This window comes from Salvia splendens, chromosome 13 (genome assembly GCF_004379255.2).
Source record: "Salvia splendens isolate huo1 chromosome 13, SspV2, whole genome shotgun sequence".
Lineage (NCBI taxonomy): Eukaryota > Viridiplantae > Streptophyta > Magnoliopsida > Lamiales > Lamiaceae > Salvia > Salvia splendens.
In genome coordinates this window covers 1,723,250-1,745,519 of record NC_056044.1, presented here as the reverse complement: position 1 = coordinate 1,745,519, position 22,270 = coordinate 1,723,250, and the positions used below count along the sequence as shown (strand labels likewise).

Below are 22,270 nucleotides of genomic sequence, written 5' to 3'. Positions count from 1 at the left end.
GTATGCTTAGGAGTTCAAGCCTAGGCAAGCTTCCATGTTGAGGCCTCCATTGAACCAAATCGGTGTCTTCAATCACAAGTGTCTCCAGATTCAGAAAACACCTTGATTCTATATCCCACTCTGGGCCTCGAAAGGCATATCCTTGTAAAGTAAGCTTCTTTATATTTGGTAACAACAAACCAATGTCATTCATGTGTTTCCATGGACACCCTAAGCCACCCAAAGTCAAATTTGTTAGACTTGATGGGAACATTGAAAGAGGAGTCGTACACTCATACTTCATGTCAGGATTGATTACAACAAATACAAGTCCCAACAAATTTTGGAGTTCTTCTGATATATAACCTAAGTCACTCAATGGGTTGGCATCATCACACTTTCTGCCCACTTTGACCCATGCTCGAAGCTCAAAATGTCTCTGAACCAACTGATCGTCAAATACTTTTGGGATACCACTGGGTAGATAAGGGAAGGAAATATAATGAACTCTAGTTTATACTATCATCCAAATTCACCTGCTCAGTATGTAAATGAAACTCATATTTATAGTCTACCAAAAGTGGTTAAGCACACTGAAACTAAAGCATACCTTAGAGGCCTTCAACTAGTAGTCAAAGATCACTTCTTCGCAGCTGATCATGTTATGCAAGGAAGGTTAATGCAACTCCACGCCCTCGGCATCGCCATCGAGCCCCACATGACCGCCACCGCCACATCCATCGAGAGCGAGCTAACAAAGATGATCGGCGCCACCAGCTCGAGGGTCTTCGTTGTCATGCATTGCTCTCTCGAATTCGCTGCGATCTTGTTTGAGAAAGCTCGGGTTTTGGGATTGATGGAGAAGGGCTTCGTCTGGATCGTGGCGGAGGAGATCTCGAATCTTCTAGATTCCGCCGATTCATCACTTCTACTCAACATGGAAGGAGTTCTTGCCATAAAATCAGATTATTCAACTAATCACAACAATATCAAAGCGTTTAAATCCAAATTCAAAAGAAAATATGAATCCAGTTTTCCATCAGAAGAAAATCCGACGCGAGCATTTACGCCCTCCGCGCCTACGACGCCCGTCTCGCAAAAGCCGGTTTTCCACATTGTGAATGTGACCGGTAAGAGCTACAGAATAGTGGCGGTGTGGTCGCCGGAGTTGGGTTTCTCCGGCGATCAGCTGCGTTCGATCTTTTGGCCTGGCAGAGAGCGGTTGTTTCCGAGAGGGTGGAGCTTGGGAGCAGAGAGAGGCCGTTGAGGATTGGCGTTCCGGCTAGAGGCACGTTCAATCAGTTCGTGAAGGTTACGTACGATTCCGGTTCGAATCGGATCACCGGATTTTCGATCGAGGTTTTCAAAGCGGTGGTGAAGAAACTTCCGTACGACCTTCAATATGAATTAGTTCCCTTTAATGGCTCCTATGATGAAATGGTTGCCCAAGTTCACAACAAGGTAGTACTTCCTTCCTCTGTTTCCTCTGTTTTCCCCTGTTTTTCCTCTGTTTTACTTCGTAATTGAATCACTTCTCTTTTCGGCAAAATTTAAAGAAATTGTTATAGTGAATCCCACTCCGAGCATTTATGCACTCCGCGCCAACGCAACGTCTTCTCCGGCGCCGGTGAAGATTTCAAAGGCCTGAGTGGAAAATTAATCTTCAAAAACGGCTTCCTCTCGCAAAAGCCGGTTTTCCACATTGTGAATGTGATCGGTAAGAGCTACAGAGAAGTGGCGGTGTGGTTGCCGGAGTTTGGTATCTCCGGCGACAGAGGACTGAGCTAGATCTTCTGGCCGGGGAGGTGAGCGAGCGGTTCAGAGAGGGTGGAGCTTGGGAGCAGAGAGAGGCCGTTGAGGATTGGGGTTCCGGCTAGAGGCGCGTTTAATCAGTTCGTGAAGGTTATGTACGGTACTGGCCGGAATTTGACTCAGATTACCGGATTTTCGATCAAGGTTTTCGAAGCGGCGGTGAAGAAACTGCCGTATGATCTCCACTATGTTTTAGTTCCCTATTATGGGTCCTACGATGAAATGGTTGCCCAAGTTTACAACAAGGTACTACTTTATTCTCTCTCATATTTTATTATAATTTTAAATTTTTTTTGTACTTTATTCTCTTTTACTCCTCCCGTCTCATATAAATATAAAAATTTAAAATGATACGAGAATTAATACACATTTTATAGAATAAGAGAAATGAGTAAAATGATAGTTAAGTAGTGTTAATAAATAGTGAGAGTCATATTATTATTATTGTTTAATGAGTCATAGTAAAAATTATTAGTATGTATTTTTATATTTTAATTTAATACTAAAATTTGAATATAAATAAGTTATAGATTCAATACCAAAAAACGTAAATGTGAAATGCTGACAAACTTACCTTGCAAGACATATGAAACTGACAATATGTGACAAACATCTATTGTGTTTCTCTCTATAGCAGAGGATTCAAATCCCAAACTTTCAGGGTTGGGGGAGTACTAAGTTTGTGTAAAATCAGACATCTGAAAAATTTGGGTATATTAAGACAACCAACCAACCCTGTTATAATAAAAGAAAATACTCTTGTTCCATTCAATCTTCAGTCTTTTCTTTTCTTCTAATCAAGATGGTCTTGTTTTAATCTGTTGCAATAGAGCTTGGATGCAGCAGTAGGTGACACAGAAATAATGGCAGATCGGTACGTTTACACCGAGTTTTCGCAGCCTTACATAGAGTCGGGGCTGGTAATGGTGGTGACGGCGAAACCCGGCCTTAAAGACTCCAAATTCATAGCTTTGAATCCCTTCACTAAGCTGATGTGGCTGAAGCTCGCTGCCGTCAGCACGGCCACCGGATTTGTCATCTGGTTCAGCGAATTCGCGACCGGCAACGACCAATTCACTTGCGACTCTATTCTCCAAACCATCTGCTCCATTCTCTGGCTCCCAGTCACCATAATACCCTTGTCACAGAGTGAGTATATTCAACCTTCAATCTACTCAATTACTCATTCTGTCCCGACTAAGATGACATATTACTCTATTTAGTTTATCCTAAATATGATGACACATTTCGATTTATGGAAACAATAAAGTTACTTTCTCTTTTCAATTGATACTCCCTAGATAAAGTAAAGAGAGAGAGTTAAGTAGAAGAAAAAATAAAATATACTCTTTTCTCCACTTCAAATATGGGATTCCCTCTGTTCCAATTAAGTTGGGATAAAACTTTGGGCGCAGTGTGTTGAATGGATTCAATGAAAAATAAAATAAAATAGAAGAGAGGAAAATGTATGAGGGATAATAGAGAGTAAAGTAGGTAATGAAATAAATTAAGAGTGATTAGACGTTTTATTTTTTGTTATAAACTTTGTTAGGATGAAGGGAGTATGTCGACCTCCGTCCCTTAAATTTTATCAAACTTTGACCGAGCATAAATTTTAAGAAATGTAATGGAAAGTGAGTTGAAAAAGATAGTAGAGAGTGGATCCATTACAAAAATGGTAAAAAGTGAAATGTGGCAAATTTTATGGACGAACGCCAAGATTTAAGGGACGGAGGGAGTAGTTTGGTATGGGCTTAAGTCCCCTTGAATCTATTCGTATTTGCGATTCGTGAGAAGCATATTGAGACGTATTTGTCCCCCTAACCCTTTTAAGGGAAAGGCGAGACAAATTCTAAGTCTTGTACTAGAATTGGTCTCGTCTTCCCCTCAACGCGGGGGTGAGAAGGATCCGTCACATGTAGGTAGATAATTTTCATATCACGAACTTCAATGTATGGAAATTTGTCAAACATTAGTCATCTAAGAAAATAGATGTGAAATTTTAAGACCAAATAAGTTGTTTTCTAATGTGCTAGTTTTTTAGATGAGTTCTCATGTTTGGCCACTAACCATATATGGGTACATTGGTCATATTGTGGCGATGATGAGCTCAATGCTAATAAATAAAGTGAACTTCGTGTTTCGTCGCAGGAGAGAACATCAAGAACTCAACAACCAAGCTAGTGCTGGCGGTGCGGATATGTGTGATTTTTGTGGTTGGGACGAGTTTCACGGCTGTCCTGACCACGATGATGACCGTTCCGAGATTGGAGCCATCTGTGAAGGAGATAGGCTTTTTGAGGAACTCCAATGCAGCTCTAGGATGCAATGGCAATTCCTTCATCTGTCGTTATCTTATCAGTGTCCTAAATTTCAACCCCAACAATGTCAAGCCGGTCAACTCCATTGATGAGTATCCACGACTTTTCGATAATGGCTAGATCAGAGCCGCTTTCTTCATTGCGCCTCATGCCAAAGTGTTCCTCGCCAAGTATTGCAACGGCTACATTGTGTCGGGGCATAGTTTCAAACTAGGTGGCTTTGGATTTGTAAGATAACAACTCCTCATCCTTTTTTATTTCAGTTTTCTAACTCTAAGGGCATGCTTGGTATGATGAAACAAAAACGGAGATGAAATAGACTTGAAAGTAGGAATGAATGAACATAGGTAATTAAAGACAAACCATAAAAGATAATTTTGTCAAAGAACAAATTTTAGAAGATAAGGAAAGATTTGTATCAACTGGTTTGTGATTTGTATCTTTACATCTATGCCTAAGTGTGCTTGTACGTAATTTTCATTTCAAAATGTAAGAAAATGAACGTTTTCTTGCTTTGGCTGACACATAATATGCCCACTCTTACTTTCTCTAGCCCATGCTGCTCACAACATTTTGTTTTCTGTCCGTCTCAAATTACTTGCACTATTTTTAATTTTTAAGTGAGAATTAAGGTGTTTAATTAAAATATTAAAATTAATTAAGCATCCTTTATTAAATGCTCTCTTATTACACTTAAAATACTAATTTAAGTAATAGTCTTAATTTACAATTAAAAAATGTTGCAGAGTAGCATGGGATGGGACAGAGGGAGTTTAATATTACTACAAGAGTGAAGAAGAGCTTACTTTCTAGAGTGAAGAATCATTCTAACAAATTCAACAAGAGGCACAGTGTCCTCCAAAATCTGATCCTCCCAATCCACCCACGTCTCACCATCTCCGCGCTTCCTATCACTCCCATCATCATCCGAATACTCCGCCGGCAACAATTATTATTGTAGGAAAAACATGTAACATGTGGGAAATTAGAAAGGTCTCAAAACCTTTCTTTTCCTAAGTCTTTTGGCTTTTCAACGTCCATGTGTTTATGAGGTGCCTTAAACCCGAGACCTCTCGTGTGGCCACTCCTAGCCTATAAATAGGCTTGTTTTGAGAGATGGAAGACACAACACAACCTACAATCATTCTCTCTTCTCTCATAGCTCAAGCACTCTAGTTCGCATCTTAGGAGCATCGCATTGCTCGGTTCTCGCCTCCAATTCAAGTTCGCCGGAGCCTACGAGTTTGAGGTGCTTCAACTCGATAGGAGGAAAGTCGTTTCATCTTTGGGGACATTACGCCAATCCGTGAGCACTAGCCGGGGCGTATTTCGTCTTGCGGAGAGAGGGATACCTCGACTCGACTTGAAGAATACTATAGTTTGCATCTCTTTACTTTCGTTGTAATTTATATTATTATATTTACCTTCCAGTTTTGTCCTTTTGTAATAGCAAGAGTTTTCCCGTATAAAGGCTACAATATTTCCAACAATCGCAAGACGAAATATTGTACTCTTGTTGAATTCATGTCGACCGATGCCGGAGGAAACATGAAATTCAAAGCTGGAATAAAGCAACGAACGGTCGCAATGTCGATGCGCTATGGAGTGGTTAATTCCTTGAGATCTATTCTCTTGAGAATGATGTTTATCGTTTGTCATTTGACAAGCAAGACCAATTTAGATTTGGTAGTAGTAATTGGGATGCATGGGTTGATGAATATGCCAATGCACATTTGGTTCAATATAATTGTGTACTTATTGTTGGAAACAATACTGTACAAATTATTTGAACGTGTTGTTATAAACAACAAAGATCACGAGGTGATCGCAATGGTCTCCGACGTGGACCATGGTAATAATCCAAATGAATGGTTTGTTGATACGGGTGCCACATGTCATGTGTGCTCAGAGAGAAGCGTTTTTTCTACTTACAAATCTGTTGGAGGTAGAAAAGTACGTATGGGAAACCAAGCCTCTTCCGAGGTGGTTGGTGTGGGTAATGTGTTCCTAAAATTAGGATCCAGAAAGGTTCTTACCCTCAAGGATGTGCTGCATGTCCCAGACATCCGAAATAATTTGGTGTCACGCTCACTTCTAGTAAATCATGGATTTTCACTAGAATTTGAGTGTGAAAAGGTTATATTGACCAAGTATGAAAAGTTCATAGGTGAAGGTCACCTAGTGAATGGGCTTTTTGAGCTGAATGTTATGGTCATTCACCGTGGAAAGGGATTAAGAAATAAGGAAGATGATGCATCCTCCTATTTGCTTGAGTGCTCTGATTTATAGCATAAAAGATTGGGACATGTAAATCTAAATGCTATAAAAAGATTAGTAAATCTTAATTTACTAAAAGTAGATAAGTTTAACTCACAAGAAAAATGTGAAGTCTGTGTTGAAGCAAAAATGACCAAGCTACCGTTTCGCTCGGTAGAACGGAGCACAAAACCTCTAGAGTTAATCTATACAGACGTATGTGATTTAAAATTTGTGCAAACTAGAGGTGATAAAAAGTACTTCATCACATTTATAGATGATTGCACAAGGTATTGTTACCTTTACTTATTAAGAAGTAAAGATGAGGCAATTGAAGCGTTTAAAGACTTCAAAAATGAAACCGAAAATCAACTTAATTGTCGAATTAAGTGTGTTCGAAGTGATAGAGGTGGTGAGTATGTAGCTCCGTTTGCAGAATTATGTCATGCAAGTGGTATAATTCACCAAACCACAGCTCCATATTCTCCTCAATCAAATGGTGTTGCTGAACGCAAAAATCGAACACTAAAAGAGATGATGAATGCTTTGTTGATTAATTCAGGATTACCCCAGAACATGTGGGGGGAGGCTGTGTTAACAGCGAATCATATCCTGAATAAAATTCCACTAAAAAATAGGGATGTGACTCCTTATGAGTTGTGGAAAGGGAAGAAACCTCCATATTCATACCTCAAAGTGTGGGGGTGTTTAGCGAAGGTAGAAGTGCCACCTCCGAAACAAGTTGCAATAGGCCCTAAAATAGTCGATTGCATCTTTATTGGCCATGCACTTAATAGTAGTGCCTATCGTTTCCTAGTCCATAAGTCAGCTGTGCCTGGCGTGGCTGAAGGAACAACGATTGAGTCAAGGAATGCTATATTCTTTGAGAATGTATACCCTTGCAAGAGGCAAGAGGATCGTTCTAGTGAAAGAATGATGGATGAATCCACTAGTTCTAATCCTCCAAAAAGGACGAGGTCAAGTCCTGAGGATGTTGAACCAAGACGTGGTAAAAGAGTTAAAGTTGCTAAAACATTTGGTCCTGACTTCATAACTTTTATGTTGGATGACGAACCAAAGTCATTGGCGGAAGCTATGTCTGGCCCAGACGCAGCGTGGTGGCAAGAAGCTATCAATAGTGAAATTGAATCCATCATGAGAAATAACACTTGGGTGTTAGTAGACTTGCCTGAAGGCTGTAAGGCTTTAGGGTGCAAGTGGATTCTGAAAAGGAAATATAAGCCCGATGGTACTATAGATAAGTACAAAGCTCGCCTAGTTGTCCAAGGCTTTAAGCAGAAAGAAGGGCATGACTTTTTTGATACCTATTCACATGTTACGAGAATCACTTCCATTCGGGTGCTTCTAGAGATTGCTGCTTTGCACAATCTTGAGATTCACCAAATGGATGTGAAAACTGCGTTTCTGAATGGTGATCTGGAAGAAGAAATATATATGGAACAACCCGAAGGGTTTGTTGTGCCTGGGCAAGAGCGTAAAGTATGCAAACTGGTAAAGTCATTATATGGGTTGAAGCAAACACCATTGCAATGGCATTTGAAATTTGACAACGTGATGTTGGCAAATGGATTCACTATCAATGAGTGCGATAAGTGTGTTTACATTAAGAACACATATAACGGTTTTGTTATTGTGTGTCTGTATGTTGATGATATGTTGATAATGGGCAGCAATAGTGCCATTATTAACGAGACAAAAAACATGTTGAAAAGAAATTTCGATATGAAAGATACGGGTCTAGCTGATGTGATTCTTGGAATCAAAATATTGAGGACTAATGAGGGAATTGCCTTAACGCAATCTCATTATGTTGAGAAAATGCTTAAGAAATTCAACTCGTTTGATTGTAAGCCAGCAAAGACTCCTTTGGAGCACAATGTCCATCTGAGCAAGAATATGGGTGATTCTGTTGCTCAAGAAGAGTATGCAAAGGTCATAGGAAGTTGAGCCGATTTACGAGCAACCCAAGTAAGGAACATTGGAAAGCTCTGTGTAGAGTTTTGAGATACTTGAAGTATACTCTTAACTTTGGACTGCATTACACAAGATATCCCCAAGTACTTGAAGGGTACTGTGATGCAAATTGGATCTCTGATTCAAAAGACTCATTTTCTACAAGTGGGTATGTGTTCACTGTGGGGGGTGGTGTTGTTTCGTGGAAATCAACGAAACAGACGTGTATTGCTCGTTCCACCATGGAATCTGAGTTTATCGCTTTGGATAAAGCAGGGGAAGAAGCCGAGTGGCTTAGAAACTTCCTAGAAGATATTCCATGTTGGAAGAAGCCAGTGCCCGCAGTATTGATACACTGTGATAGCAAAGCAGCTATAGGTAGAGCACAAAGTGGCTTTTATAATGGTAAGTCTCGACATATTCGTCGACGACATAATACCGTAAGGCAGTTGATCACAAGTGGCATTATCTCAGTTGACTATGTAAAGTCAGTGGATAACTTAGCGGATCCGTTAATAAAAGGTTTAAACCGTGATCAAATGCAAAAATTGCTAAAAGGAATGGGACTGAAAACCACATCTTAAAAGATGAGTATAGTGGTAACCCAACCATACGATTGGAGATCCCATGGGATTGGTTCAATGGGAAAACGAAGCTATACAAATCTAGCTGTAACACTCAGAAGATTTTAATCTTCGCCCATTCTTTAGAAAGCATTGAGTGTTGTAACCTGCACGTGGTAAGAGGCTAAGTCTTTTGACTTTTAATGATTCTTGAAATCTCAAGGAGATGCAGTATGGCAGGATACTCATGAAAGAATCACCTATGTAAGTGAGGAGTGAGGCCGCTTCGTGTGTGTGAGTCACTTATGAATTCCAAAGAGGTGTTCCACGGCCGAAACGGACACAAACGTGAGAACTGATGGAGTTCAGACAATATTGTGTTGATGCTATTGACTAGGCATACACCAAGGAGGAATAGTTCAAGGCATCGCGTCCACTAGTCCGCCGGTATGTCCGATAGTGTTGACTATGGAAGGTTCAAAACCAAGAGTTACCTCTCCAAATACAGTATCGTTTCCTGAGAACTGAGCAAAAGAGTCTGCATACATGCATTTGTGCCTGATGTTGGTTTGAGCTTGCTGCGCTCTAACCAATGTGGGGGATTGTAGGAAAAACATGTAACATGTGGGAAATTAGAAAGGTCTCAAAACCTTTCTTTTCCTAAGTCTTTTGGCTTTTCAACGTCCATGTGTTTATGAGGTGCCTTAAACCCGAGACCTCTCGTGTGGCCACTCCTAGCCTATAAATAGGCTTGTTTTGAGAGATGGAAGACACAACACAACCTACAATCATTCTCTCTTCTCTCATAGCTCAAGCACTCTAGTTCGCATCTTAGGAGCATCGCATTGCTCGGTTCTCGCCTCCAATTCAAGTTCGCCGGAGCCTACGAGTTTGAGGTGCTTCAACTCGATAGGAGGAAAGTCGTTTCATCTTTGGGGACATTACGCCAATCCGTGAGCACTAGCCGGGGCGTATTTCGTCTTGCGGAGAGAGGGATACCTCGACTCGACTTGAAGAATACTATAGTTTGCATCTCTTTACTTTCGTTGTAATTTATATTATTATATTTACCTTCCAGTTTTGTCCTTTTGTAATAGCAAGAGTTTTCCCGTATAAAGGCTACAATATTTCCAACAATTATTTCAAATAAAAAATATTCTCCGGTGGATAAAAAATAGACTAGTTTTGGCCTAGAGTTGTCAACTGGGCCGGGCTAGCCCAGCCTGGCCCAGGCCCGGTGAGGCCCGAGGATGTTGAGGCCCAGCTCGGTCCAGTACCAGTCTGAAATGAGTCGTGCCGGGCCGGGCTTATTTTCATATGTCTCAACCCAGCCCAGCCCAGCCCAGACCCACTTGGTCAGTGGGCCGAGCTGGGCCGGGCCGGGCTGAACTGGGCCGAGCTTTGACAATTTAATAATAATCAACATAAACAAAAATTTCTTAAATGTAAAGACTTCTATTGTAAAATTACAAAAAATATTACATGTTCGAAGAGTTAATCCGGGTAATTTTGCCAATCAAAAGTAAAGTGTGGATCATTAGTACTTGAATAGTAATAATCCGTTATTGGAAAATAAAATCTCTCGATATCCGGCTCTTGATCTTCTTGTGCATTAATTACCAAATCCGGTTCGCCGTCTTCATCTTCTTGATCTTCTTCTTTCATTTCTGACATTCTATATCTTTCGAGTCTCTTCAACTTGTTCAGTCGAAATTCTTCATCCATCCAATTCTTCAAAATCATGCAAAATTTGATAGATTTTGGTGTCAATCGAGTTCTTCTATCTGTCACGTTCTTGCACCTGCACTAAAAGCACTTTCGGATGCTACACTAGACATTTGACATGTTAGTAGATCACGTGCAATCATAGATAAAATAGGATAATTTTTTTGTTCCATTTTCCACCAATGTAGAATATCAAAATCCTCAGAATTTTCCACTAAATCTAAGCTTAAATAATGTTTAAGCTCATTTGTTGATCTAGTACCAGAATCACTTTTCCTCTTTTTTATTTTATCTAGAAGTGCATAACTAGATGAACAACCACTACTGTTTTTGTTGGAAGAAGATGGAATAACAGTTGTCAATGTATTTTTAAAACAAGAGGTATATAAACCAACTAACAAATTCAAATAATCCTCCAATTGATCATTTGTTATAGGATTTTCAATACCAAGACACGAGTAATATTCTTCAAGATAAACTTCAAAATCATCCTTTTTGCATCTTGGATAAAAAATATAAGAAAAAATAGCACAAAAAGGAACATAATCAATTTGCCATTAAATATATTAGTTTTAATTAAATCCTAAACCTAACCATATTTAATTAATTGAGTGGATTGAAGCTGGGCTGGGCTGAGCTGGGCCTGAGCCGGGCTTAGGCTGGGCTCGGGCTGCTAACGGGCCTGGTCCCGGGCCGGTTCTGGGTTTACAAATAGGCCCAAATAGAGCCCGTTACAAACAACAAGCCCAGCCCGAGCCCGTTCCATTTCTCTAACGAGCCGGGCCTGGGCCGGCCCATACCGGGCCTGGGCCGAGCTGGCCAGCCCAGCCCAGTTGACAACTCTAAGTTTTGCTATTTTTGGCCTTTCACCAAAATTAAACTAATTGTACAAATAGAAAAATTTAAATTAATATTACCATACACATCATTTTAAATGTGATCCCACATTCTACAAATGTTATTTCTACTAGTACTACATTTATAATTTTATCTATTTTTTTTCTTTTTTACGGACGTAGAGTGTAATTAGTCGGCTTCTCTCAAGAATTGAAATTAGCCGGCCAGTGGTCATCAATAGGGCAGCCCAAAATTTAATCAACCCTAGTGACCAGATTTTAATAACCAGAAATACACCCAAATTTTACTATAGACATAGTTGTGTATGAAACCAATTTTAACGTGTAATTAATAAAGTAAGAGGAAAAAAATAAGAGAAAAGATATTACTACAATTTCCATACTAACCAGTATACACACAACTATATCAGTAATATATAAATAAGTTATTTTTAAGTTATCTTTGATTTTAAATGTTAGTATGAAAGTATCTAAAATAAATAAATTTTCTTAAATTAAAACTAACTTTATATCTCCATTTTGCCGTTTCAATCTTTCACGCCATTTCCAAAAAGTACATTGACGAATTTTAATATTTGTAAAGGGTTGTTTAGTAAAAGTACATAAACATTAAATAGTGTTATTAATTTCTCACATCTATTCCATTCGTCCATTAATAATTGTCTACTTTGATTCGGCACGAGTTTGAAGAAATGTAAAGAAAGTTGATTGGAAAAGTTAATAGAATATGAGTATCACTTGTATAAATTAATTTTATAATAAAATATGAGTAGAATGAGTTAGTGGAACGTGGAGCCTGCTGGTAAAAAGTGAAAGTGGACAATTAATGGGAGACGGAGGGAGTATTTCTTACACATAATGACCATAATGTCCTATTATGACCAACCATAATGCACTTTAGATCACCTATGTCATTTTCTACTCCATCTTCTACTACATACATACAAACATGATTTTTCTACTTCCGTAATAAATTCAATTTTGCAAGAAAAAAAATCATCATGTACTAATAATCAATGAATAAATACATGCTATTAAGGGTTATTAGCCTGTACTCCATCATGATTTTTTTACTGATTTACAAAACTAGAGAAAAGACGTCTGATAAAATTTCATAATATTTCCAGCATTTTTCCATTTAAATATCACCATACCTACTCAATTATCGAAGTCAATTATTGAATCCAACAATCAACATTGCTATTAACAAACTAATTTAAGGCCGGCTGCGAATAATATTTTTCTACATAAACGACATACTCCCTCAGTCTCATAAATGGTCAATTCTCTTAACTGTGGTTTTCTTTTCATATGTTTACACAAATCAATACAATTTGTCCAGCTTAGTAACAACAACAAAGAATCAAAGATTAAAAAAGTTGAGAATTCCCATAACCACCCTCAAAATATGGGATTCCACCCGATCGATGTCATTGAAAATTAATATTTCAGGCATGCCATTGTTATTTGTTATACTACCGTTAATCGATACACCACGTGATTAGCAATTTCATTTCATCCCACAATTTCATAAGTCAAAACCCTCCCTCTTCACCACCGCTATCTCCTCCCTCTTCACCACCTATACCTCTGCCGCCGCCACTAGCTCTCCACTATTTAGGTGATGGCGGCTTATGGTGCTGCGATTTCTCTCAAGAATACCATTAACCGTATTCTAAAATCATCTCGCATTTCACTGGTTCCTGCCTCTTCTATACAAGTCTTACGACCTGCCTACGAGGCCATGGATCGCTTGCTGACTGCTCTGTCAAAGTTGGACGACACCGGCTACAGTAAGATCAGGACGAAGGTGAATGCTTTGGATGAACGAATCAAAGAGGCCGTATGGGAATTCGAAGATTTACTAGAATCTCATTTGTATGATCAGATTCTTCCACAACTCGAAAGTGAGAGAGGTCACTTGTCTTTCTCGGTAGATCTGCAGAGTCTGCAGCAGAGTGTTGATTGCTTCATCCAGAGGGTCGCGGTGATGGAGTTGGAGTATGATATTGAAGTGGCGAATATGCCTGAAGAAGAAGGCGAACCTATTGCATCAAGGATTGATTTTGGTGGAATCAACTCACACATGGTTGGATTATCTGAGTTTTTTGAAGTTACTAGGCAATATATTATTGGAGAAGATAATTACTATTGCTTATCAGTTATTGGGATGGCAGGGGTTGGAAAGACGACCATTGCTAAGAAAGTATTTGACGATCCATTGATTCAGAGACATTTTGAGCTTCAAGCATGGGTCAAAGTGGGTAGAAAATGTGAATCCAATGAAGCCTTACGATGTGTTCTTGCTCAAGTGGATCCCAGCACTCACCACCAAATGCTTACCCAAGCATACGGCAGTCATGACGACCGAAAATTAGTTGGACTCTTGAAAGAGAGATTGAAGGATAAGAAATGTCTCATTGTGTTGGATGATGTATGGAAATGGGATACACGATTCATGGATAACTTGCCACAAGAAAATGTTAGAATCTTGCTTACAAGCCGACAAAGAATTGAAGAATCTCCATTTAAACGATTACGCTTGTTGAATGAAGAAGAAAGTAAGAAATTATTTGGTGAGAAGGTATTTGGTGAAGTGGGTTTCCCTCCTCACCTTCAAAAATTGGGAGAGAAGATTGCCAAAAAATGTGAAGGTCTTCCGCTTATGATTGTCACAGTTGCTGATCTCCTATCCAAAGAAGACAAGACACCAGAATTTTGGACTGAGGTAGCCCAAAAACAACATAATTCAGTCTTTGTGGATGCATATGATCAAATATCAGAGGTATTTTACCCAAGCTATGAATACTTAGATCAAGGTTTGAAAATGTTCTTTCTCTATTTGGGAGCTTACCCTTCATACAGTGATATCTACTGTAAGGAATTCATTCATCAGATAAATGCAGAAGGATTTTTTGAATCATATAGCATGCACATTCTCTATGAATATATAAATGGATGCTTGAATGTGCTTACTAAATGGTATCATCTTGTTCTACATGAACGCAATCTTAGTTCCTGGTTTTCAAAGAACAAGTTGTGCGTGCATTCTTGCTGGCAGCACTTGTGTAAGAAAGAAGCTAGTAAGATCAAGTTTTTGCTTGTTATACAAAGTTGGGATGATGTTATGAAAGACCAGCGTCGGTTGTGTGCGCATTGCAACACTTTATTTGCCTTCGAACAAGTGTATGATGCAATAAAAAGTGATTGTGCGCCCACTGCCCGTTCTCTCCTTTGTTATGGTCCTTACCACAAATATCCAATTCCAATACATGCCATGGATTTTAAGTTGCTTAGGGTACTAAAGGCTGTTCAGGTCCGATTTTTCCATATCCCACTTGAAATTATGAAACTAGTTTGTCTAAAGTTTCTTTCCCTAACATGCAACAAAGAGCTCCCTGCTTCCATATCCAACCTTATTCAACTTCAATCCCTGATTATTGAGCAACATATGATCATTAAAAAGCGTGGAGCTTTGTCATACATGCCGGTCGAAGTGTGGGGCATGCAAGAACTAGAACATATTGAGGTCACAGGAAGAGACCTACCAACCCCTAATTCTGATGCTACTTTGGAAAAACTCTCTTGTCTTTATGGTGTGAGTGCAAAGAGTTGCACTAGAGAAATTCTGAAAAGAATCCCTAATTTAAGGTCATTACAAATTTTGATGGAGTTGAAGCCTTGCGAAGATGACGATGATATCAACCCACTGACGGGCTTGGATTATATCTCAGTAGAACTCCATAATTTGGAAAAGCTTATTTATTATGTACCTAACCCTGAGATGAAGTATGAGTGTATGGTTCCTCTTTCAATGTTCCCATCAAGTTTGAAGAGGCTACAGTTGATTGGCTTAGGGTGTTCATGGATGCACATGAATAACATTGGTAAGCTGCTACCAAATCTTGAGGAACTCAGTTTACAAGACTATGCCTTTCAAGGCCCAGAGTGGGATATACAATCAGATTGTTTTTTAAAACTCAATGCACTTGTTATTGAAGATAGCGATCTGGTGCGATGGATAGCTCAACATGGAAGCCTCCCAATGCTTAGCCTCCTAAGCATACGACACTGCTACAAATTAAGACAACTCGATTGGACGCGTGATCCCTCAATGGTCGCAACGGCTACAATCGAATTAGTTGAGTGCAATCCCTTAGTTGTCGCTTCTACCAAGCAATTCTCAGAATCTCTCTTTAATATTCGTTGCCACTCTTCATTTTGAGACGAGATATCTGTTGTGAACTCTCAACTTGGCTAACAGGTTCGACCCCCTGATACTTCCTGCTTACAATTGACTGAATATGAAATTCATTGTGTTTTGCTATGTTCTGTTACAGTGTATGCTGGTTGGTCTTTTAGTTACTAGTTAGTTTATGAATGAGAATTTAACATGTGTGTGTTGTTTAATTTAAATAACATGTCTAAAAATCTTTATATGCTCACATCCTTTATTCATTATTTTGTTTTTTAGAGCATCCGCAGTGGCGCCTAGCGCACCGCCTAGCCGAGCGCCGGCGCTAGGCGTTCGCTAGGCGAACCATTGCAGCGTCCGAAAACCGCCGAGCGGTTTTCCGGAATTAAAAATCGCCTAGCGCTAGGCGGTCTACGGGCGCTGGGCGATCCGCTCGGCGCCATTGCAGCGTCCAGATCGCCTAGCGCATCGCCTAGCCGATTTTTTTTAAAATTTTCGAAAATATTTTTCCGGATGAATTTTCTGTACAGCTCGACCCCAGCCAGGGGCTCTGCCCCTTGGACCCCGCTACTCGAGGGCTGCCCCCGAACCCCCCGTCTAGTCATAACGAATTCAAATAAGTGTACACTCCGCACTTCCAACTTATTTGATGTCTCATTATGATCACGTTGATCAATCAAGTTAACCCACTTACACTAAAAATGTACTTTTCTTTATTATTGTACTTTTTTAAAATTATAGTACTTTTTAAAATTTTAATAGTATTATTAATGTTTCCCGTATATGTCTCGTAAATTAAATTCCGTATATTATGTGATTGTTAATTATTTAATTTTTTATATAATTGTTATTAATGATGTGGCTGAGCTATTTATGATGTGGCTAGGCTATGACTGGGCTATTTATGACGTCGCAAGAGGATTTTTAGTGCTGATGATGTGGCAGAAGGAGTTTGTGGCTGAGCTATGACTGGCTGAAAACCATTGTGGATGCTCTTAGGCAAATGAGAGAGAGAAAAAGGATGTCAAACGCTGGGTCAACGATTGTGAATTCTTGATTTTGTTGAGGGTTATGAAACCTCATTGCTGGATAATGTTTGAATATTTATGTAATGGTTGAATTGAAGAATTTGTTGAAATTGTAGTTTCTGTGAATGGATATATAACATGTGTTTCGACTCTTCTTGTAATTCTTGTTTCAGTAACTTGTGATGATATTGTTGTTGGTCATTCTGTTAGGTCTGAGGTTTCGCACGAAAGTCCGCAATTTTTGTGAATTATTGTGCAAAAGCCCATTTGATCTGAGAAAATGTAATTAAGATTAGTATTTTGAATATCAAATTCGAAATTTAAAATGTACATATAGCTTCTACCAAAACTATTTTCTGCATCCGTCCTTGTGTATAAAGACTTATTGCTACAAATAGTAATTCACCGATGAATTTAATGAGATAGGGTTGTGATATAGGCAGAACAGAACTAATATTTAAATATTGCTAATTACCGCCGACGAACACCTCCAACAGACTCCCCGATGAACGTTGTCGCGAAGCCTATCGTCCGTCAACATCACACACACCGATATCCAATTTTTAATACCATACACTTGCTGAAAGTGTTCGACAGTACTATAAAAGCTTAGTCTCTTGCATTGATATTTGATGACCTAATTGGACCCATTTTCCTACTTCATTTCTTCTCCTGAATGGCTGAACCCGAAAAGGTACCATGAATCTAATAAAAGGACAACAGGGGAAATGGATATTGTTAGAGCATTTGGTTGTGAGCTTTTGACAAAAATGTGACTTACACCACCTCATATCATTCACCAGTAATCCACGAACAAACACGTTTCTTGCTGACATCCCTCTGGTCCTCAGACACGGTCCATCGTTCTAGTTCCTACTCTAAGTTAGCTCCCAACGGAATACAAGAGTTAATCACAAAATGACCAAACATCACAACACGGCGTCCATTAAACTAGCACCCTAATCGATTTCTTTGCTCATATACTACATTTGAAAATCAATAGATTAATCCTCCATAACCCTAAAGAAACTTGAAATCCCAATATCACTATATCAGTTTAGAATGGCCTCAAATCCTTATCCATTCATATCATTCATTGGTAATTCACGACGAAACAAGTTTTTGCTGGCATTCTCTGGGAAGCTACACAAGCCAGTCATTGTGATCCTAAAACCAGAAACAGGGGATCATTCTTAAGCCCTTGAAAGACCAGTAAACATCTCCCAAACACGATTTCCCCTGAAGTCCTCAGACAAGGTCCATACTCCTAGTTCCAACTCTAAGGTAGTTCCCAAGTAAATACAAGACAAGATTCAACCACAAAATTATCAAGCATCACAATGTGGTATCCATTCAACCAGCACCTTCATCAATTTCTTTGCTCATATGCTACATTTGAAAACCGATAGATTAATTCTCGCCTTCTCGATAACCCTAACGAAACTTGAAGTCCGAATTATAAGTCTAGAATCCCCTCAAATTCTTATCAACTCATATCATCCATCAGTCATTCACAAGCAAACAAGTTTCTTGATGTCATTCTCACAGAAGCTATACGATTCAATCGTTGTGATACTAAAACCAGAAACAGGGGATCATTCTCAAGCCCTTAAAAGACCGGTAAACGTTTCCCAAACACGAATTTCCCTCTGGTCCATAATCCTAATTCAAATTCTAAGCTATTTCCCACGATTCAATCACAAGTGTGTCTTTGTATTATTATACTATGCAACATAAATACACACACATGATGTAAACTTTGAAAATGCATAAATCACAGAAGCAAATGAAATTAGTGAAGCTAAAAGAAGAGCTTACTTTCCAGAGTGAAGAATCATTCGAACAAATCCAACAAGAGGCACAGTGTCCTCCAAAATCTGATCCTCCCAATCCATCTCCGCCCTTCCTATCACTCTGTTACGGACGTTCCGCAACGAACCGATTAACAACCTTCTCGCGAGGTAGCAGCGATCAATCTCTCGACCAGTTCGAAGTAGTGATCCCGGATTGCTGGGCGGCGGACGTTTTCCGCGTAGCAGCAAGAATATGACGAAAATATAAAGTTTGTTGCTCAAGGTAGGATTAGGGTAAAAGATTTCATTCATAATCGATTGTTTAATGAAATACCCTATTTTATACTAAGGACCCTAGGGCGGTTCGACCTAACCTAAGCATTCGGGAAAGAACCGCAAAAAAAACCTGAACGGAGCTTATAATCAAGGCCCGACTCAACAATAATTTAATTAAAGTCCAAACGACAACTAAAATACGCAAAAGGATAAAAACTGAATTAACTAAACAAAGCAAATCTTCCGCCTCTCTACTTCTGGAATTTGCTCGGCGGCTTCAGCTTCTCTCGTGGCCTCAACGTTCTCTTTGGCACTGACTCCCCTTTCTCACGAATGCTCACTGCGGGAGTTGCCTCGGGCTCTGTCTCCTGTTCACGAGTTGCGGTGTCCTCCGACGTCGATGTGATATCGGGGGACCCGTATCAACCCCCCGCCGATAGGAATCGCCTTGTCCACAAGGTGAATGTCTGGCTGACCAATCGCCTCCATCGGCTCCCAAGTAGGTGTGGAACCATCGTCCTCCCACTGCACCATGCCCTGTTTTTCTGGTCGTCCGTCACGCCAACTAACCCGTTCCTCCAATATTGCCAACGGTCGTACCACCGGTCTACTTCCGACAAATGCCGGTGGGAGTTTAACTCCATCCACATCACCATCTCCCGCCACGAATTCCCTCAAGAGACTCACATGAAACACATTGTGAGCTCTGCTACCTTCCGGAAGACGCAATTTGTAAGCCACTGGTCCCACCTTCTCCAAAATTTCGAAAGGCCCGTAGTACCGCAGGGCTAGCTTTGTTGACAACGGCTTCGCAACCGAGTACTGTCGGTAAGGCTGCAGCTTCAGCCAAACCACATCCCCGACCTCAAACTCCACGTGGCGGCGGTGGCGGGTTAGCTACATCCACCATAAGCTGCTGTGCTCGCAAAAGATTCTGACGTAGGGTCACCAATAGCTCTCCCCGCTGCCTGATGATGTCAGCCACGTTCGGAGGAGTCCTCGCCGACGGTGGGGACGCAACTAATGAGGGTGGCTCTCTCCCATACAAGGCGCGATAAGGGGACGTGCCCAACGCGGAGTGATGAAAACAATTTAAGGCTAGCTAATAAAGTGAACTCCGTGTTTCGTCACAGGAGAGAACATCAAGAACTCAACAACCAAGCTAGTGCTGGCGGTGTGGATATGTGTGATTTTCGTGGTTGGGACGAGTTTCACGGCTGTCCTGACCACGATGATGACCGTTCCGAGATTGGAGCCATCTGTGAAGGAGATAGACTTTTTGAGGAACTCCAATGCAATGGAAATTCCTTCATCTGTCGTTATCTTATCAGTGTCCTAAATTTCAACCCCAACAATGTCAAGCCGGTCAACTCCATTGATGAGTATCCACGACTTTTCGATAATGGCGAGATCAGAGCCGCTTTCTTCGTTGCGCCTCATGCCAAAGTGTTCCTCGCCAAGTATTGCAACGGCTACACTGTGTCGGGGCCTAGTTTCAAACTAGGTGGCTTTGGATTTGTAAGATAACAGCTCCTCATCCTTTTTTTTATTTCAGTTTTCTGACTCTAAGGACATGCGAGGGTGAGATAGACTTGAAAGTAGGAATGAATGAACATAGGTAACTAAAGACAAACCATAAAAGATAATTTTGTCAAAGAACAAATTTTAGAAGATAAGGAAAGACTAGTAACATGGAGTGAGTCAATGACTATTCCTACTCTAGGGGAACGATTATTCCGAATAGAATAATGGTTCATGTAAAAATATCGTACCAAACTTTGGAGTAGAGATATGAATATCATTCTTACCTTCATTTCATCGTACTAAGCATGTCCTAAGACTGCCTCTATCGACACTCATAAATTGGCTTCGTTCATTGAATTCAAGATAAGCCCGTTTCTTAGGTTTTGAAAAGTGTGTTGGTAACTGAAAATTTGTGCGGAATTTATGCTCAAGTGAAGGTGTGGCCTCGTCTTAAAATTTTAAAACAAAGTCAATTTATCGAGTACTAATATGTCATTCACGAAAGACAATTGAAAATTGTACATATTTTTGGGTTAGAAAGAGTTACTCATTCTGTCTCATTATAAACGACGTATTTTACTTTTGGATATATATATTAAGAAAAAAGTGTACTTTGCGACTAAATCATTTTTTGTGGGACAACCACAAGTCACATTTTAGAAATTTCTTCTTGATTTTGTATATGTTTGTACATGATCAGGTATTCCAAAAGGGGTCTCCATTAGCAATTGATATATCAGAAGCAATACTAAAAGTATCACAGAGTGGGCATGTTGACACATTGGAGCAGAACATGCTCCATCACTCCAATTGCACTTTGTCGTCCGTCGGCATCCTCGCAGGAGGCTGCTGACGACATAAGATTAGGCCCCGGGCCTTTCTCCGGCTTATTCTTCATCCTAGGTTGCATCCTAGGGTTTGCATTCATCGTTGCAGTCATTCGTTTGGCAAGGACGAGGTGGACCAGTGTTCGTGATGCGGTGTCGGTTTCAATGGTAGTGATTAGAGAGTGTTGCGCAAGATTTGGTACTACATGTTTGATGTTCGTCATGAGCTGAATTCGGGCCGTGCCATAGATGTTACATCCGGTGAAATACGCAAGTGATACGAGTATCAACTGGTTTGTGATTTGTATCTTTACATCTATGCCTAAGTGTGCTTGTATGTAATTTTCATTTCAAAATGTATGAAAATGAACGTTTTCTTGCTTTGGCTAACACATAATATGCTCACTCTTACTTTCTCTAGCCCATGCTGCTCGCAACATTTTGTTTGTTGTCCGTCTCAAACTACTTGCATTATTTTTAATTTTTAAGTTAGAATTATGGTATTTAAATTAAATATTAGAGTTAATTAAGTATTCTTTATTAAATAATTTCTTATTACACTTAAAATACTAATTTAAGTAAGAGCATCCGCAACAGTGGCGCTGCTCGCCACCGCCGTCCGTGCCGCTGGCACGGACGCCACCCGCCGCCGCTGCGCTCGCGCCGCTGGCACGAATAGTACCGCCCGGGCCCACAACCGTGCCGCTGGCAAGAGCACGGTTGTGGATGCTCTAATAGTTTTAATTTACAACCTAAAAAAAATGTTGCAGAATAGCATGGGATGGGACAGAGGGAGTTTAGTATTACTACAAAATGAAGAAGAGCTTACTTTCCAGAGTGAAGAATCATTCTAACAAATCCAACAAGAGGCACAGTGTCCTCCAAAATCTGATCCTCCTAATCCACCCACTATCTCAATTTTGCCGTTTCAATCTTTCACGCCATTTCCCAAAAGTACATCGACGAATTTTAATATTGGTAAAGGGTTGTTTGGTAAAAGTACATAAACATTAAATAGTGTTAGAGCATCCGCAGCGGTGGCGGTCGTCGCCACCGCCGTCCGTGCCAGCGGCAAGGAGAAGGGCCGCCACCGCTGCGCTCGCGCCGCTGGCACGGCGCTGCTCGATGTATCGAGCACGT

General features: G+C 40.1%; 3 protein-coding genes and 1 pseudogene across 6 annotated transcripts; 3 read left to right on the top strand and 1 right to left on the bottom strand.

Annotated features, from left to right (window-relative positions):
* Positions 1 to 481: 481 nt before the first annotated feature.
* Positions 482 to 1,246, top strand: LOC121762468. The gene has a single exon (XM_042158352.1). The coding sequence runs from the start codon at positions 482 to 484 to the stop codon at positions 1,244 to 1,246; it is 765 nt and encodes a 254-aa protein (XP_042014286.1).
* An 89-nt stretch (positions 1,247 to 1,335) lies between these two features.
* LOC121762225 lies at positions 1,336 to 21,156 on the top strand (annotated as a pseudogene).
* LOC121762474 lies at positions 10,331 to 18,797 on the bottom strand. 4 transcript variants are annotated; one of them, XM_042158358.1, is made up of 2 exons: positions 18,529 to 18,797; positions 10,331 to 10,706 (listed from the first exon to the last, which is right to left on the bottom strand). In XM_042158358.1, the coding sequence occupies exons 1-2, from the start codon at positions 18,603 to 18,605 to the stop codon at positions 10,400 to 10,402; spliced, it is 384 nt and encodes a 127-aa protein (XP_042014292.1). In that variant the 5' UTR covers positions 18,606 to 18,797; the 3' UTR covers positions 10,331 to 10,399. The 4 variants fall into 4 exon arrangements, 1 of the variants encoding a protein (XP_042014292.1); XR_006042223.1 differs by lacking the exon at positions 10,331 to 10,706 and adding an exon at positions 13,390 to 13,514; XR_006042222.1 differs by lacking the exon at positions 10,331 to 10,706 and adding an exon at positions 16,851 to 16,982.
* Positions 10,700 to 16,911, top strand: LOC121762464 (putative late blight resistance protein homolog R1A-10). The gene is made up of 2 exons (XM_042158348.1): positions 10,700 to 15,751; positions 16,569 to 16,911. Exon 1 carries the CDS (start codon positions 13,112 to 13,114, stop codon positions 15,710 to 15,712), a length of 2,601 nt encoding a protein of 866 aa, XP_042014282.1. The 5' UTR covers positions 10,700 to 13,111; the 3' UTR covers positions 15,713 to 15,751; positions 16,569 to 16,911.
* Positions 21,157 to 22,270: the final 1,114 nt, after the last annotated feature.

Excerpts from the sequence above, each read along its gene's own strand:
- LOC121762468 (XM_042158352.1), top strand. The coding sequence starts at position 482 with ATGAACTCTAGTTTATACTATCATCCAAATTCACCTGCTCAGTATGTA.
- LOC121762464 (XM_042158348.1), top strand. The coding sequence starts at position 13,112 with ATGGCGGCTTATGGTGCTGCGATTTCTCTCAAGAATACCATTAACCGT.
- LOC121762474 (XM_042158358.1), bottom strand. The coding sequence starts at position 18,605 with ATGGATTGGGAGGATCAGATTTTGGAGGACACTGTGCCTCTTGTTGGA. Across the intron at positions 10,707-18,528 it reads ATGATTCTTCACTCTGGAAA|GTGCAAGAACGTGACAGATA; the intron begins GTAAGCTCTTCT and ends CTTTTAGTGCAG.